At 53.4% G+C, this 16,870-nt stretch overlaps 6 protein-coding genes across 6 annotated transcripts; 1 reads left to right on the top strand and 5 right to left on the bottom strand.

Annotated features, from left to right (window-relative positions):
- Positions 1 to 78: 78 nt before the first annotated feature.
- Positions 79 to 2,129, bottom strand: J4E78_006497 (uncharacterized protein; the record flags this gene model as incomplete). The annotated part of the gene is made up of 5 exons (XM_049367109.1): positions 79 to 465; positions 518 to 715; positions 759 to 786; positions 1,356 to 1,598; positions 1,693 to 2,129. 5 exons carry the CDS (start codon positions 2,127 to 2,129, stop codon positions 79 to 81), a joined length of 1,293 nt encoding a protein of 430 aa, XP_049220856.1.
- Positions 2,130 to 4,894: 2,765 nt separating this feature from the next.
- On the bottom strand, positions 4,895 to 6,453 carry J4E78_006498 (uncharacterized protein; the record flags this gene model as incomplete). The annotated part of the gene is made up of 2 exons (XM_049367110.1): positions 4,895 to 6,210; positions 6,258 to 6,453. 2 exons carry the CDS (start codon positions 6,451 to 6,453, stop codon positions 4,895 to 4,897), a joined length of 1,512 nt encoding a protein of 503 aa, XP_049220857.1.
- Positions 6,454 to 6,744: 291 nt separating this feature from the next.
- On the top strand, positions 6,745 to 7,786 carry J4E78_006499 (uncharacterized protein; the record flags this gene model as incomplete). The annotated part of the gene is made up of 2 exons (XM_049367111.1): positions 6,745 to 7,090; positions 7,146 to 7,786. The coding sequence occupies 2 exons, from the start codon at positions 6,745 to 6,747 to the stop codon at positions 7,784 to 7,786; spliced, it is 987 nt and encodes a 328-aa protein (XP_049220858.1).
- A 726-nt stretch (positions 7,787 to 8,512) lies between these two features.
- J4E78_006500 (uncharacterized protein) lies at positions 8,513 to 11,211 on the bottom strand (the record flags this gene model as incomplete). The annotated part of the gene is made up of 3 exons (XM_049367112.1): positions 8,513 to 9,603; positions 9,867 to 10,920; positions 11,203 to 11,211. The coding sequence occupies 3 exons, from the start codon at positions 11,209 to 11,211 to the stop codon at positions 8,513 to 8,515; spliced, it is 2,154 nt and encodes a 717-aa protein (XP_049220859.1).
- A 1,347-nt stretch (positions 11,212 to 12,558) lies between these two features.
- J4E78_006501 (uncharacterized protein) lies at positions 12,559 to 13,419 on the bottom strand (the record flags this gene model as incomplete). The annotated part of the gene is made up of 1 exon (XM_049367113.1): positions 12,559 to 13,419. The coding sequence occupies one exon, from the start codon at positions 13,417 to 13,419 to the stop codon at positions 12,559 to 12,561; it is 861 nt and encodes a 286-aa protein (XP_049220860.1).
- A 491-nt stretch (positions 13,420 to 13,910) lies between these two features.
- J4E78_006502 (uncharacterized protein) lies at positions 13,911 to 16,095 on the bottom strand (the record flags this gene model as incomplete). Its single annotated transcript, XM_049367114.1, has 2 exons — positions 13,911 to 14,317; positions 14,874 to 16,095. The coding sequence occupies 2 exons, from the start codon at positions 16,093 to 16,095 to the stop codon at positions 13,911 to 13,913; spliced, it is 1,629 nt and encodes a 542-aa protein (XP_049220861.1).
- Positions 16,096 to 16,870: the final 775 nt, after the last annotated feature.

Raw genomic sequence — 16,870 nt, forward strand, 5'->3', positions numbered from 1 at the left:
GAATGTTCCAAGATTTTTGATCGCATTTCGCCAACGTCCATCCATTATGCGTACCCACTGCTAGTTCAGCAAGAGTGACTATGAGCTTGGTTGCAGCTTGTTGATGGCTCTCCGCCTCCAGTTCCCACTCTTGTATCGCTTCTTGAGCTGTGGACTCGCCATAAGTACCATGCTAAGAATGGTCTCAAAGATCTCCTTGGTGCCTTGGTGTCGTATTGAAGAGCACTCAAAGTACTTCAATACGCCAATGCTCTTTGCCAGTGCTTCGCCCTGCGGCGAGGTCAGTACTGCCATACGGCATATAGATGCAACGTTTCCCGCGCTCACCTGCTTCGTAGTTATGGGTGTCAGGTTTTGTTTACTGAGCTCTTCGATGGTTTTGGGATCATGTCGCAAGTCCTCTTTGAAGCCCAGTAAGAACACTGGGTCTGTTTTCCGTTTGTATTGACTGATCTCGGGGAACCACTACATACGATTAGCATTGCAATTTGCGGACTTTATGGTCGTATACACCCACTTTATCCTTAACATTCCCCAGCGAGTCTGGGTAGTCTATGGAGAAACATATGCAAAATATGTCGGTTTGCGCATAGCTTGTCGGTCGAACACGGTCGAAGTCACTCTGACCTGCTGTGTCCCATAAAGTACACTTGAAGTCGACTCCGTCTACGTGAAAGTCTGCGATGTAGTTCTCGAAGATCGTTGGAACGTAGACCTAGAATGATTAGCAGAGATATAGTTGTTGCAGTATTTCTTACCTCTGAGAAGATGCCTTTGGATGTAGAGCTACAAAAATGTTAGTCACACAACATCATAGTAGTGCTTTGTAAGCTACTTGCAGTAGAAAGCACGTCTTTCCAGACGCCCCGTCTCCCACGAACGTCCACTTCATCATAACTTGACCACCACCCAATATCTTTAAATCGTCCTTGCACAGCGGGCCGGTCTTGCGACTGGTTGTTTTCGACCTTGACCGTGGCGAAAGCAGTTGCGACAGCGAGAAGTTGCGACGTTTCTTGGTGGGTGTATCTTTCACTGTATCCTCGTCACCTGACAAATCCTCTCGAGAGTCAAGATCTGCCAGTCGACCCAGTTCTGGGCTGGAGATCGTGGGTGATGCAAAGGTGAGGCTACCTGTGCTTGTCTGCCGAGGTTGTACATGGATAGGGCTGGGGCAGGGTCGTCTGGTTATTGTTGGAGTTGATGGCGTTGTGGTAGGTTGTGAGGCCGAAGGGCTTTCTGTGCCGCTAGAATTCAGATCTGGTGAGCGCATTAAGGTATCAGAGGAGCGCGCCTGCTCATTCTGGAGTGACGATACCCAATTCAATGTTAGGTTACTTGGCGCAGAGTCGTACGATAACCAATGAAACTCAGACACGACATCGGAAGTTGCTGCAGACTCGTTTATGGTATCATCGTCTCCGAGTGCTGTCGAGGCAGATGCGACTACGGTCTCCGCTGTCCTGGCGCATCTTTTCAGATGGCTTATGCTCGCGTTATCAGTACTCTGCCGCTCAACAAGTATTGTTTCCAGCGCTGTGAGCTTGACTTCGAGGTTGGTGGCAAGTCGACCAAGATCTTCGTGAAGGTCGTATGACCTGTCTAGTATCTCTGTTGTATTCTGTGCGACAGTACACTGTTGGAAGCTTCGTGGTGTTAGACGGAAGTGATGGCATGGGCTGACTAACTCACAAGATCACGGACTGGAAGGAAAGCTGCAGAGCGTCTCTGTAGGCTTGGATCTCTTGTCTGTACATGATGATTTGATCATTGGCTTCTTTGAGGCGCAGTGCTCGTCGTGCAGAGTCTAGATATCTCACCTCTTTATTGACCAATACGAGTAGCGATTCTAGCTTTTGCAGGCTCTCGCATCCGTCGCCAAGGGTTGTTTGTAACGCGGACCAGTGTGAACCGATATGACCGGTCAGAGGCGCCCTGCTGTCCAAATCTTCGAACCCATCCTCGATCAGATCGAGTACAGTCTTGAGAGCTTTGAGATCAGCTAGCATCGCATTGACGTTGTTAGTTGCTTCTGCAGCGCCACTCCGCAGCTTCTTGAGCTCGATGCCCGCTTTGGATGCTAGGGTAGTTAATGTAACAACTCCCAAGGTTATCGAGAAAGGATCCATAATTGAGAATGAGATATGAAAATCGCGACGAAACAAGGCAGGGGCTTACAGAAGACAGCTGTTACGAAACGTCACTGATCTCGAAAGGCTGACCGCGGGGTAAGCAACTCGCAGCACTGGGCTGAAGGACCGCGATGTGCAGCGCCACGGGCAGTGCATCCCCAATTAGAATGCTGTTGCGTAGAGGCGCAGCAACATCGCATCCCACGCAGAATGCGATCTTCCACAATCCGACGTAAATCTACTACGGTGAACTGTCTCGCGCTGGAAAACCCGTTGAGCGTATGAAAATGTCTACATCGCCTTTCGCTGTATCTAGCTTGCAGATCAGTCTGGCGCTTGGCCTTGGTGCTTACTGTTGCAACCAGAATATCTGATATGAATACCTCTTAAGCTTCAACAGAATGAGATGGTGAGACTATCGTAACGGTGATTTTTGTTGAAGTCTGCGTTGTTGGTGAAGCCGCGACTTCCAGGAGATCGCGAGACAAGCGCGGGGGCACGCTGACAACTCCAGGCTAGCGTCAAGCCTCGCAAACCTAGGGAAGGAAGTCTCACGAACCCTACATTGCCATCTGGTCTCAATGCCAGCTCTCACTAGCGATATGCCTTGGCTTCTGCTTCCGCTGGCACACGTATATCCGGCTGATTGTCTACTCTTGAAATCGCACCTCCGAACAGCCTGACAGCACTCATCCCTGCAATGCCACTTGTGAACACGAGCATTGGTTGATCGACCAATCCCAGGGTACAAAGCGACACCCCTGTGTAGGCGCGAATGCAACATCCAGCTATGCCCAACTCTCACGAATATAAGCCTCTTAGCGAGCGCTACATCCGGCTTCTCAAACTTCCCGAGACCGCGCAGCCTAGCCAAGAGCCTGATATCGTTGAAGTATCTTTGGAAGCTGCGCCTCCATACGAAACTATTTCCTATGTATGGGGCGAGCAAGAGAAATCTTGCGTTTTTGAGTTGGGATCAGGGAAGTCGGTCCTCATCACACCTACATTGCGCACTACACTTACGCGAATTTGTCCTCATTGCCAAACAGGCTACCTTTGGGTCGATCAGGTACGGCAATACACTACAGAGCAGATGGAGGTGCCGTACTGACTCTATCGTGACATCCATAGTTATGTGTCGACCAAACAAGCATCCCCGACCGCAATCAACAAGTCGCTCTCATGGGCGAAATCTACAACCGATGCCAACGCGTCTTAATCTGGCTCGGGCAAGAAGTACAAGACACCGAATCCCTGTCGCATTATTTCGAAAACAGCTCATTCGCAGCACCCCAGCTCCAAGCCTCGTTATCATTTTCGTCAACAAACAGTCATGTACCACCCGACCAGAAAGACCTCATCTTCCCCCTTCCCCGCCAACAATCCTTCGTACGATCTCTACTATCACTACCCTGGTTCAGCAGAGCCTGGGTCGTCCAAGAAGCCGTTCTACCACCCAAAGCCACCTGCTTCCTCGCCTCCTCCACCTTTCCCATCGACGAGCTCTGGGCCGTTATCCGGCGCTTCAGAAGCTCAGAAGACCGCATAGCATCCGCGGATTACGTCGGGCTACGACAGTTACAAGGCTACCTCGTGCTGAGCGAGATCATGCGCCTGAGAGACCAACGGATGGACGTCACAGGTGAAAGCAGTGGTGGTGAAGAAAAACCTTCTTTCTACCACTCGCTCTCTCTGTTTGCGCCGAGGTGTAGGACTACGAATAAGCATGATATTGTCTATGCGTTTCTGGGGCTGCAACATAAATCGCAGATAATTATCTTGCCTGATTACCATATTGATTGGAATGAGGTTCCTGTTATGGTTACCAGGTCCATCATCGAAGAGACCGAGAGTTTGGATCTCTTTGGTGTATTACACCGGCGCGACGACGACGCGACTCGGTGGTTAAATCTTCCATCGTGGGTTCCAGATTGGTCGCGACGGTTGAAAGCAGAGGCGTTTGTGTTTCCGAAATATCACACGTACTTCGACGCCGCGCGCGGGATGCGGCATAAGCCGGAGAAACGAGATGGTATCTCTTCATCTTATTTGATCGTCAGAGGGAAGATAATCAGTGAGGTTACGCATACACTACCCTTCACCCAGATTGACAGAGAACCAGCGACAAGCCGACATCAATGGCCCGTACATTCCTATCTCAACATCGCGCGCTTGGTAGATGTTCTCCGAGAAATTTGGCCAGAGGGACGTACTACACCATCCAGAGAGCACATATTAAAAACGTGTTTAGCAGATGGCTCATTCGTGTTCAACCGAACAAGATCAGACCACAACCGCAACGGAATGTCTACCGCCGACATAAAAGTTTTGCTACAGACATACGAGTACCTGCATGCACTTGCTGCACTCCAGGATACTCAGCCATGTAAACCCACCAAATCATGGAAGATCAAAGCGACTCAACTCCGTGATCATGCTCGCGTAGCTTGGGGCCGACAGGTTATCGTAGGACGCGATTGGAGACTTGGGCTTGCACATCATTCGGTCTGCGAGGGCGACTTGGTATGTGTCGTCCACGGCTCGAAAGTACCTCTTGTGCTCCGTCGTCTTGCAAATGGTTATTATCGCTTGATGGGCCAGTGCTATTTGGAGGGCACTATGCGCGGCGAAGAAGTAACTTGGGATGAGGCGAGTGCAGAAGAATTCGTACTTGTGTAAGCGTTACTGCCCCTTGTTGTCACTAAGCAAATGGCAAAGCACGTTCCATCACATAAGACAAAAGCGGATATCACGATTCCCATTTACAACTTCGTCTCCGTCCCCCTCAACGCCTCTATATCGACGACTTCCTTGACCGCCTCGGTGGTGAGGACGTACGGACTCTCATCGTCTACACAAACGCTATCTTCAATTCTCATGCCTATACCGCGCGCCCATTTGGGCCACCGCTCTTCATTGGGGACGTAGATACCGGGCTCAACGGTAACACACATGCCCTTTTCAAATTTCCTACTCCGGCTCAGACCAGGGGAGTCGTGCACATCAAGGCCAACGTAGTGACCCACGTGATGTGGAAAGAGGGTTTGGATAGCATCGGCATCCATGTCGAAGCCGAGATCCTTTAGACCGGCGGCTAGGGAGTTGGAAGCTGTATGGTGTAGTTTGTCGAGGGTGAAATTTGAATCTGTGCGGCAGAGGGAGATGCAGGATCTTTGTACCGCGAGCAGGAGGGTGTAGAGATCGCGTTGGGCGGGGCTGAACTTGCCGGATACAGGCCATGTGCGTGTTATATCCGTGACGTAGCCGCCGTACTGGGCGCCCGCGTCGACGAGGACGAGTTCTTTGGGGTTGAGCAGCATGTCGTTGGAGACGTAGTGGATGGTGTTTGCGTTGATGCCACCGGCTACGACGGGGACGTATGCCGGGCCGTCGCAGTCATCTTGCTTGAACCAATAGTCGAGGAAGGAATCCAGGTCTTTCTCCGTGGTGAAGGACTGTCGCATAGCGTCTGTGATGGCGCGGCCCGAGTGCTGGCCTGCACGGCGCATGTTTGTGATTTCGGCTTCGGATTTGATGAGGCGGAGTTCATTGACGAGGGGGCGGAGGGGTCGTACGCTTGCGGATGCGTCGCGGAAGACATTGAAGATACCGCCTGTGCGTGAGGGCTCTGCGCCGGCCAGGTACCGTGAGAGCAGGTTTTTGGATACTCGGGATTGGGGGAGGTCGGTGTATATGGCTTGCGCGCGGTTGACTATGTCGGGGAGCAGGCGAGGTAGATCGTCGATGCTGCCGCTCACGTCGGCGTTGAAGACGTCTTCTGCAGCCTCAACGCCTGATCGTGGGCCCTCCCAGGCTTCCACCTTGGGGTCCTTGGGCCGGACGTACAGATGGAATGTGTGCTCCCCATCTCCGTGTTTCTCTATTATAGCCACCGCATCCTGCTCTCTAAACCCCGTCAAGTACAGGAAGTCAGGGTCCTGGTGGAACTTGTAGAAGACGGCGCCGGACGCATATTTCAGGTCGTTTGCAGCGAGGATGGCGGTCGAGTTCGGGGGCAGTTCTTTGGCGAGGGCGGCGCGGCGTTGGTGGTACTCGAGTGCCGTGATACCGGGGGTGACTGCAGCATGTTAGTAGAGGGTAAGACGTTGCTCGGGCGGTCATCACCTTCCCCAGCCTTGAGTAGGTGTGGATGCGTCTCATGGAGCGGTTGGCCAAATCGGAGTTCAGCGGCGGGCACAGCAGCGGCCGCATACGCCCTCGTGCCGCCGACTCTGGGCTGCACCCGCCCGACGCGTCTCGCAGCATCGCACCGGTAGGGCACGCGTGCAGCCGGTCGCAGCCATCTCAGGGCAAAAGTCATGGTCGTTGGCGGAGGTTTGGCTCGGGCGAATCAAGCTTCGGCGGAAGAGGCATCGGTTTCCCGGCCTGGTGGGCGCTAGGCCGCTGGTGGGGGAGAGCCTGACGTACCTTGCAGGTGCCACTACCGCCGCAGCTTCCCCCCTCCCCGCAAACACCTCCAGGCCCCCGTTTCTGCCTGTCGGACAGACAACGCACACATGACACGCCCGGCCGCTTATCTTCCTCCTCTTCGCACGCCCAGTCTGCGAAGAAGACCACCACCGCCGTGACGCTGCCCAACATCATCCGCAGAATGGCCTCGTCGGCCGCCCAACCCAGCGTCGTTCCGCCCAAGGACCTCGAGAGCTTCCAGCAACACCTGACCAAGTCGACGCGTATTCTCGCGCTTCTCGGTGCGGGGCTATCAGCCTCTTCTGGACTACCCACTTTCCGAGGTGCTGGGGGTATGTGGAGGACGCATGACGCGACCTCACTAGCGACTCCCCAGGCCTTTGAGCGCGATCCAGGACTCGTGTGGCAATTCTACAGCTACCGACGGCACATGGCCCTCAAAGCCAAGCCCAATCCCGCCCACTACGCCCTTGCCGAACTGGCGAAGAAGAAGGAGCAATTTATCACGCTGAGCCAGAACGTCGATGGTGAGTCTCCACCGCAGACCCCTAGCAGTCGCATAGCTAACACTCCCACTCCCAGGCCTATCACCGCGCGCTCAACACCCTGCCGACCAACTCAAACTCCTGCACGGCTCCCTCTTCGACCTCAAGTGCTCAGACTTCTTCTGCAACTACTCGGAGCGGAACAACTACACCGACCCAATCGTACCTGCTCTCGCCATTCCCACCGACGAGTCCGACCCAACCACAAACGCTGCCCTTGCCGCCCGCGAACTAGACATTTCAGACATCAATGTCGAGATCCCAGAACTCGACTACAAGCACCTCCCTCACTGCCCCGAATGCAAGAACGGCCTGCTACGTCCGGGTGTAGTCTGGTTTGGCGAAATACTGCCTAAGAAGGTTATGGAGGATGTTGACGCGTTTATCGAGGACGAAGAGGATATTGATCTCATCATGGTCATTGGAACGAGTGCGAAGGTATATCCTGCAGCCGGATATGTGGATCTTGCGCGCAGCAAGGGGGCGAGGGTTGCCATTATCAACATGGACGCCAATGATGTTCCTGCGGGAGGGCTGTACGATGGGGACTGGTTCTTCCAAGGCGATGCAGCGCAGATTGTGCCCGAATTGCTGAAGAGCGTCATTGGAGAGATTGATACAGAAAACATGGGAGATGCTGCGGGAGGAGCTGGCTTGAGACCTGTCAGACTGTCTTGAGGTTCTGTGCTGGATTTGCCCTGTTGGATGTTAGCAAGACTGAAGTAATGCAATGGGGCTAGACTATAGGGGTTTACCTAGGTAGTCTCCTGCTAGTGCATCCCTACAGCATGAAACAACTGTCACGTGAACATTGTCAGTATGCCTCCATGTGAAAATTCCCCGTTGTTGCATCAAAGGAGATGCATTGGTCATGAACCAATACTGCTTTTTATTACTATCCTGCTATTACTGTTCCGTGGACGGTATACTATGTACTTGCGTAGTACACCTCTTCCTAATCCCGCGGACGCGTCAATGCGATGCAGGCCGATAATATGACACGCACAAGCGAATGCTGATGCTATTATACAACATCCTTGCTGCTTAATCGCTGTTCGAGATAGTATTTGGGTATAACACGCGTAAGTCATGTTGCGGTAGCGACGAGTGTTGGACCTCATCCGGCAGAGACATTCAACGTGGCTGCTTTGTCCGTATCCAGTTGTGCCGTTCTTAGCCGGTCGTGTTCTAGAATGCGAACTTATCCCGTTTCCAACTTTTGGCCCCGATTATGACGAGGTGGGGTTCCTTTAGAGAATACGTTGTGGTAAAGCGGCCGCTAGCGTAGAATTGAATACCGATGCCGCAAGGGTAACGATAGTGTCCCGGGTTCACCACCAATCGCATCATTGTGTGTGCAGTCGGTGCTGCAGTAGTTTTGCCGCGAAAGGTACTCCCCCGTCCTCATAACATGTGAAAGTGGTAGTTGCCGAAGTTGTCCATTTCATAACGGAACAAGGCTTCAGCTGGTTGGTCGTTGTCCGGCCATGGTAGATATTGCGGGTCGACCTTTGCTGGTGCTGGTTGTTGTAGCACCATGATGACCTCGTCTGGGAAGGCGTCCGCTATATCGGCCCAGACGTACGGTTTTGACGTCTTGACTATCGAATATACGACCTGGTAGGCGCGGGACGCTAACATGTTTGTGTCGCACATGCTGCGGAGTGAGGTGACGAGTTGCCGTGTGCTGTGCACAGACGCTTGTAGTGTGTCGCGGAAGTGATCGGGGCAGGATATGGCTATCATGAGAACGGCGAGTGATTGCATGACTGTCATGAATTGGTCAGTAGGTGACTTGGGAATTTGGTGTGTCAACATACTGTTGTGGACAATTGTCCACCAGGGCCCTTTTTCATATAGACTCCTGACATTAGGCTCGTTTGCCAACAGCGATGCGACATCCCGTGCTGCTTGTACGCACGACTCTGCCACAGACTGATCGAGCGAATTGAAGTCATCGGTTCCGGCTTGGAAACAGCGTTCAATACGGCGGAGTGAGGGACGAGTCGTCAGAACCTTCAGTCTGTAGTACTGAAGTTTGAGCAAGAAGACGTCGCGTTGTTGCATGCGAGCTGAGTTCCTATCTTCTGAATGGACTTGGGGAATGTATTCAAATGCCCACTTGTCAAGGTGTTCGCATAGAGATATGGTCATTTGTTGGAGGTAGTCCCATGATGGCGCTGATCTACGTTGTGTGTAGAGATTGGAGATGATTTGCTGGGTCAGGAGGTTCAGGTGGATATCCGCATCGAGAAAGTCGAGATTGGACACAGGTACGCTTTGGGTCTGATCGCTATTCACGGCACTGGGCAGTGGAGTTGTGATGTCTTCGTTGGGTATAATGCTGGGCCGGCCCGTAATCGAACTCAGCATGCTCTCGAGTGCATGTAGACTCCACCAGGTGCAGACCATGCTCTGCCTTCGGGCGGCCGAGACAGATTGATCATCTTGTTGCACGTGAAGGCCGAGCGAGAAGGCCGATCGCATCGCCATGCCTACCATTACCCAAGCCCTGACATAGGATTAGCATGCAAGCACATCGATGGGAAGCCAGGGACGAAGAGAGGATAGACTAGCTAGTCACGAGCAAAGATGTTCCGCATACGTACCGATTCACATGGCCAGCAGTCATGTAGTAAATCGCAAACAGTCCAGCAGCCTAAAACGTTTAGCATAGTCAAACAGAATCAGCGGCTCAGACTTGCCTGCGTTGTGAGCAGATCCGGAGTCGTTAGGACAACGATTGTGTCATTCATACTAAGCAATTGAAAGGCACGCGATAAGTAGACGATGTGGTCCAGCTCGTCGGCTCGCCACTCAGCCTGAATGAGATGTGAAAACTTGGCGCCTATTGCAAAAACAAGGTTTACCAGCGCAAACCATTTCTCCGGGCAATGTATCGCCTGCCCGTTCCGAACCAAGGTGTAGTACTGTTGCAGTTGGTGCTCTATAGTTGGGGGGAGGATGGGAAAGGAGCCTTGGATGGTCTGGGTGAAGCACTGGAATAGCAGTACTGCAGTATGTTCTGGTGGCAACTCAAAGGGATTCCCACAGTCTGTGAGCTTGATGCCTTCGTCATCGAGATAGTAGTTGGTGAGAGCGATGTGTTCGAGCGGGGTCGCGGCAAGGGAGGTGGGTGACGCAGTGAAAGTAGGCGAGGGTGGCTGAGAGAGTGGCGCATTGGTGTCAGGTGGGCCAAGCAGAACGGTATCGAGAGCTTGTACTCTGCTCCTGAGCGTCTGTAGCCACTGTACTTCGGAGATCTGGCCCAAGAAGCCTGCTTCGACTACATTGGGCAGTTCGCCACCGTCTTCGTCGCCAGAGTCTTCCGGGACTATTCCGTCCATACGAGGAAGGGGCGACTGATCCGACGTAGGCGAGGTTTCTGCTCCGAGCGGCACATAGCTAGAGGACGGGGCAAAGGGGTGCATGCGCGAGTGCTGAGAGAATGGTTGAGGGGCGGATGCTCGCGAAGAAGAGGATATGGAGACGGGCGACCCGACCTCGTCATCTGACTTGGCGGTATTAGTTTGAGCAGTGGTATCCGGGCTGGCAGGTCCTGTACTCACATCCTGGAGGGCATCTTCAATTCGACGTCGGTCATCGTCGCTGACGCGCAAGCTGAGGTCTTTGAGGACGGAGACGAGGGCGTGGTTGCGGTCTTTGGCACTGGCGGAGTCAATTTCAGAACTTGGAATCAGGTCGTTCAACTGACGTCGCCAGCCGGTCTTTCCTGGGGCGCTCGTATACACATGTCTTGTCGGTCTTGTCGCAGTAGTTGCAGCGGGGGAGGCCGCCGCTACACTTGATCTCTAGCGTGTGTTAGAGGTCGAGAGAAAGTGAATGATGTTGGAAAAGACAATGGCAACGCACTCCGCTTGTGACAGTTGCGACATGCCCGCTGGACTCTGTCCCTCTGGCGCGACTTGGGCGTGGTGGGTGGCGGGGCGCGTCGGGGTGGTAAGCGTGGAATGGCGACCTTGAACTGCGACCCGTAGGGACCGGCCGAGGGGTGACCAGCCGGAGGGGGTCCAGGTCGCCTGTCGTCTTGCATCGGGCCGCTCGCGAAAACTCACGCTGCGTGGTAAGGGAACAAGAGTCATCTCAGCGCATCTCGCATCGTGTTTATGAAAATAACCGCCTGCGTCATGGGAATCAAAGATTGGGGATGAACGCTGCGCCTTGGCGGGAGCGACCTCGTAGTGATTGGCTTCGGTGCACAAGTCCGCATGGCCAATACTCATCGTGCCCGCGCATTTGCCCTGGTTCTGCTGCGTGCGCCGCCATTGCAGGGGCGCGCCACGGGGCGAGTGTCGAGACGAAGGTTCCGCCGCGCCCCATATAGTGACTTCCTCGACCACGGGCGCGGGCAGAGAAGTAGACGGCGTCGACGTTGACTCCAGATCCGCAGGCGCTAGCCCTCGGGCCCCTCTGCCGGTCGTCCCCTCCGCCGTTCAGCGGCATCCCGCCGTCGCTGGCCACTCGCACACTGCATCACAGCAATTTCCCATGCGCGACCAGACAGGTCGACATGGAATTTGCCTCGAATGCGATCCTGCCGGCACTTCACTTTGTCACCTTAGCACAAAAGCAAACCTTGGGACACGTGCCCGCTATCAGTGGTCCGAGCTAGCCCCGCCATCCTCAAAATTTCGATTCGAGTTCCGCCGAGAAGAATTACTGCTCTCGCTCTAGACATCTCGCTGCTTGTAAGCGAGGAACCCAAGATTGGGGCGCTGGCGTGTTTTCTTTTGCCGTATCAACGCCTCCAGATCGCCGTCCTGTCGTCCTCGTCGTCCTTCTATGTACCTCTGCAGTGCCATCGCACAAATAACCCGAGTCATGCACTATGCTGTATAACCTTATCGTGACCGGGCAGCATATGGTGTATCTCCTAGACTGCACCTTGTTAGTGAGCCACGTCTTGAACAAACACGCGCATCACCATACTCCCACCTAAGGATATAACCCGATCTTTTGTGGATCAAGTCATCTCAAACCACCGGACAGCACCCGCCAATCATCGCAGCTGCCAAATTTGGGTTGTCCCTCGGTTGCCCGGCTGCGGCCTAGCGCCGCTAAGGCACATGCAACCTTTAGCTTTACACATCCATAAATCCTCCCGACTGCGAATGCGAATATAGTCTTGCATGGCTAGGAACAAGCCCATGGCGCTTCTGCGCGATATAACCACTTTGATCTGCGCTTTGTGCCAACGCAGCACAGTAGTACCACGGGTGTGTGCAAGCATGGTTTCATTTCGCCGGCCTGCAGGTGCATCCCTTGCTATAGCACAGGTCGCCACCCAGACCAAGGGTCGTGTTCCGAAGGCCACCCGGCACATGTACTTTCGCAAGCAAGAAATACGAAACACGACTGATTATAGTTCAGCCTCAATCTCGGTCCCACTGGTCCCTTGATAATCCACTCTTATATCCACCGCCGTCCGCTCAGGCATGCTCGAGCCACACCCCGCCAACCCCGCCACCTCTTTCTCCACTATCCAGCCTCTCCGCGGAGCCTTCAAACTTTCTGGCCTTCGCGTCTGTTATTAGGACTACGTCGCCATACCAGAATCCCCTATCTTTAACGCGTTCCTGCTCCTCCTCGTTCTTTGGCAAGCGCAGTATAATCTTCGCACCGGTGTCACGAGTCTCCACTTCATGCACGCGCCTGAGCTTGAATTCAAATCCTCCATCAACTTTCTCTCCAGCACTACCGATGACGGCGTCGTAGGTTTTTCTAGTCTCATCTAGCAGGGCCTGGTCGCGCACGATGATAGTAAGTCGGCTGACCCCAATCGCGCCGCATGGATGAGTCGTCTTCGGATCGTCGATTGGAACGCGGACACCCCGAGGAGTAATATCGTGACAGAAGAATGGCACCCTGCCCCTAACACTCTGTCCACCTTTCTCTCCCTTGGGGAAGGTGACAGCCCAGGCTACATCGACTCCATCAGCCCTCTTTCTCCCACCCTTGATCGGCTTTGAGTGACTTTCTATCACCGCCTCGTAGTTCTTCTCGGGCGAAAGCGAGTTGGTCAGACACCAGTCCTTCCAGCCTACGAAGTCGGCGTCGGGGCCCCACCAATGCTCAGGCGCGAGGGAAGGGTTGACGAAGGAGATGAGTTCGATGTAGCACCCATCTGCGAGAAGAATCAAGACGTTTGATGTCGCGCCGTCAGCGTGGAAGCCTCCTGGGGTAAGTGCGAAGTTGTCCGAGAAGAATGGAGGGACTTCGGGCAGTTGCGTTGTTGGGTTGGCGGGGACGAAGAGGATTAGGTGGTCCAGGCTTTGCTGTGACGTGGCCATTGCGGCAGTTGTATCTTGGGGACTGACTTGGTTGTGACCTCAGATTATCTCACGGTGAGTTAGTTACTACCTGGAGAGCTCAGTACCAAGTGTTCGTGGACGTGGAGTCATTGCGCCCAGGCTTGTCCGGAAAGGGAGCGGCTACGGGAAGCGACAGGGATGCATGAGGGGTAGCTCCTGCCAACACTGCTCGTCGCGTGAGTAATCAGGCACTTGTTCACGTTCATCTTATTAGATTGAGCTTGAATACTCTGAAAGATCTGAATTTGGCGATTACCTCTACGAACGACCACAGTATGACTTGACTTTGCTGGTATCGCAGTGACTTTCGCGCGACCTCGAAAGAACGTGCACTCGACAGTGAAGCAGCGGCAAGCAATACATGTGCACGTCGTTTCGTGCATCACCATCTACCGCACGACCATGTCGAACAAATGCAAGACAGCGTCAATCATGAAAGCGACGGATGCTAGCCGATACGCCAACCCAAACTATCGATTCAAGACAACATCCCCCGTCCAACCTTCAATCCCATCCTCATCCTCATCCCACCTCCCCATCCACAACTTCTCACACTCCCTCCCCAACCTCACCAAAACAACCTGTTCCTTCCCACATTCATAGCTCTTTTCATCCTCAAACAATTCCCGTATACTGACACTACAGTCCAGCATCGGCCCTTTGTTGTTGCCGTATTTGTAGCCTGACATAGGCAGGATGGCGATGTTGAGCAACGCGCGGGATTCGGGCGAGAGTTGGCGTTGCGGGATTATTGCGGCGAGTTGGGGGTTCTTGAAGATGTGGACTGCGTTGTAGATCTCGGAGAAGGCGGAGACGGCCCATGGTGGGAGGGAGGGGAAGTGTTGGCGGAGGGTGGAGAGGGTTAATGGTGGGACGGCTTTTGATGTGGTTTTTGGTCTGATAGGCAGTGTGAGTGGTGTAGACATCGGCGCAGGTGCTCGGGTAGGCCGTGATCTAATAGGGAGTGTGATTGGTTGAGACATTGCTGCGGGTATTGGGATGCTGGGACTTTATGGCGAGGTTTCTCTTGTCTTGGGTACTGGGCGGTTTGGCTGATGCTTGCTTCAATCTTGACATTCTGATTGCCCTCTTATAGAGATGAAGATGTATGCTCTGTCCGCTATGTTGTCTAGGGTGAGACATGTGTCTTTCGTTATGAACAAGACATTGTCCTAAGGTGAACTTGAGACTTATGTGAGGTGTATAGGCCAACGTCTGAGATGATCGGTAGCTAAGTATGTATATACTAGCATCATATTTCTCCTCGAGGTGCCGTCGACAAGGGTTCAACACTGTAATGCCGGGGTACCAAGGCGGTACTCAGGAGGTACTCCACGTTCCTGGCATCGTTCGGTGCACTCGTAATAACCCGTTGTATACAGCTGGCAACTGTTTTAGAGTGCAGAAAACAGAATAACACTGTTTGTATCCACGTTGCCGAAAGGCGTCATCTAATCTTGCAGTCAAGATAATCGCCAGGCCGCTCAGTCTGTAGATGTGAAGGGGCACGTCTCTGGTGTGATTCTCAGTTCTCCGATATCGCAGTGTCTTTTGAGTGGGCTCTTTCTTGAGCGCCTCGGCTTCGTTGGCTCTGTTCTTCCTCTCTCTTTCTCTTTCTGTGGCGGTCACGAGAGCTAGGGATGGAGGGGGCTGAGAGATTGTCGACTTGCTCTGGGTTGGGCTTCTTCCGCTCTTCTCATGCGTTCTCGCTGCTCGGGCTTCGAAGTACCCTGCTTTGGTGTCTACGCCGCTCAATGCCGCAGCAATGTTCAAAGCTGCGTCATACTGTCGACCGACTGCCGTGGTTCGGTTCCTTAGTAGATATTCCGGATGCCAGGCGTACACGACGACGAACAGAATCTTTTGGGCGTTGTTGCGCACTATGCCCATGAGCGTCGTGCTGCCGCATGATAGTCGAACTGTGATATTCTCCACGTTGTGTCGCTCATGGAAGCGCTTTCTGTTAAAGGCGCCAAATACTAGTAGGACCTTCTTCGACAGCGACTGACATCTGTAGGCAAATTCGTCATGCAGTTGTTTCACCTCCTCTTTCCACCCGTCGGCAACATTCGCGAGGTGACGTACGGACGCCGCGCTCAGACGGCGGAAGTACGCTTCAAACCAATAGGTGTTGCTCGCCACGAAGCCCTTCTCGATGAGGATTCGGATGCAACAGTTGGTTGCGTCTAGCGTCTGACCGTCGTTGAGATGCTTTGTCGTGAACGTTGGGTAGTGCAGCTGCAGATGCAACAGGGACGTCGCATATCCTGACGGTGAGACGATATGGGATTCTACCATGCCGCTTCGCCTCGCCTCTTCCTTCTTGAATGATTGGAATAAGCCGGGCATGTTGAAGGTATCCTGTCCGTACTCCAGGTCATACTCAGTCTCTTCTAGGAACTCCCGCGCCCCGCAGGTCATCATGGCTAGAGCTTGCAGCACTTCTGCCCGCACTGCAGCGAGTCTGGCTTCCGAAGGAACGTTGATGCATGCGGTGTTCTCAGTATCCATGTGCGTCGCCCATGCAGCTATTTCATCTGGAGTCATGTCGTTCGTGTCGAGATAGTCGCCGTCATCGAGCAAAATCGCGCCATGCTCTCCACCAGCCCAAGTGTCCTTAACGTTATATGTCCGGGTTACATCTTGCACCAGCATAACGCGGTCATCATCGTCTACCCATACGTCTAAATGCTGAGTCGTGCTCGCGTCGTTAATAATGGCTGCTGCCTCGTTGGTGACATGTGTCTAACTAGTTGTTGCCTCCTTCCTAACGGTGATACCCTTAGGCAACGGGATTCTGGATTCTTAGCTCAAGTCGAACGCTGACTCGCTAGTCGTGCTCGGGTCGCTCGTGGCGGCTGCTCCCTTATTGGCCGTTGTGTTCTTACTAGCAGCTGCCTGCTTGCCGACGCCTGCATCCTGAAGTAGCAGAATCTTAGATGCTCGACCCCAGGCGAAGGCTGCTTGCTTCGTCGGCCTCGTGTCCTTAGCTTTCGGTGCCCGCTTCCTACTAATAGTTAGCGGTTATTAGTAACGATCATAGGAAAGCGCATCTTACCTTTTTGGCTGTAGATCTTCTGCTAGCTGTACACCTTGTCTACTAAAAGACAGTGTAGCCTGTCTCTTACAGTCGCTAGCAGTTAATATACCTTAGCGCTTAAATTAAGACTTACTTATAGACTATAGAATAAAGATGTAAAGAACAAAGCTTAAGCACAACTACACTTACTGTTAGGCTGTTGATGTGCCGCCATCCTCCTAGCAAGCAGGCGCGTTGGGGGCGTATCCTGTTGGAGCAGAACGCGACTTCCCTTACTTGGGCGGGCACAGAATCCAGCAGGCGCGCGCCCCATTCTTGTTGGACAGCCCACCTGCTCTCTCATGATCCTTCCGCAGTCGCTTCGAACGACATGCTAAGTCGCGAAACTCG

This window comes from Alternaria triticimaculans (genome assembly GCF_023758025.1).
Source record: "Alternaria triticimaculans strain BMP 0046 chromosome Unknown scaffold_9, whole genome shotgun sequence".
Classification (NCBI taxonomy): Eukaryota; Fungi; Ascomycota; class Dothideomycetes; order Pleosporales; family Pleosporaceae; genus Alternaria; species Alternaria triticimaculans.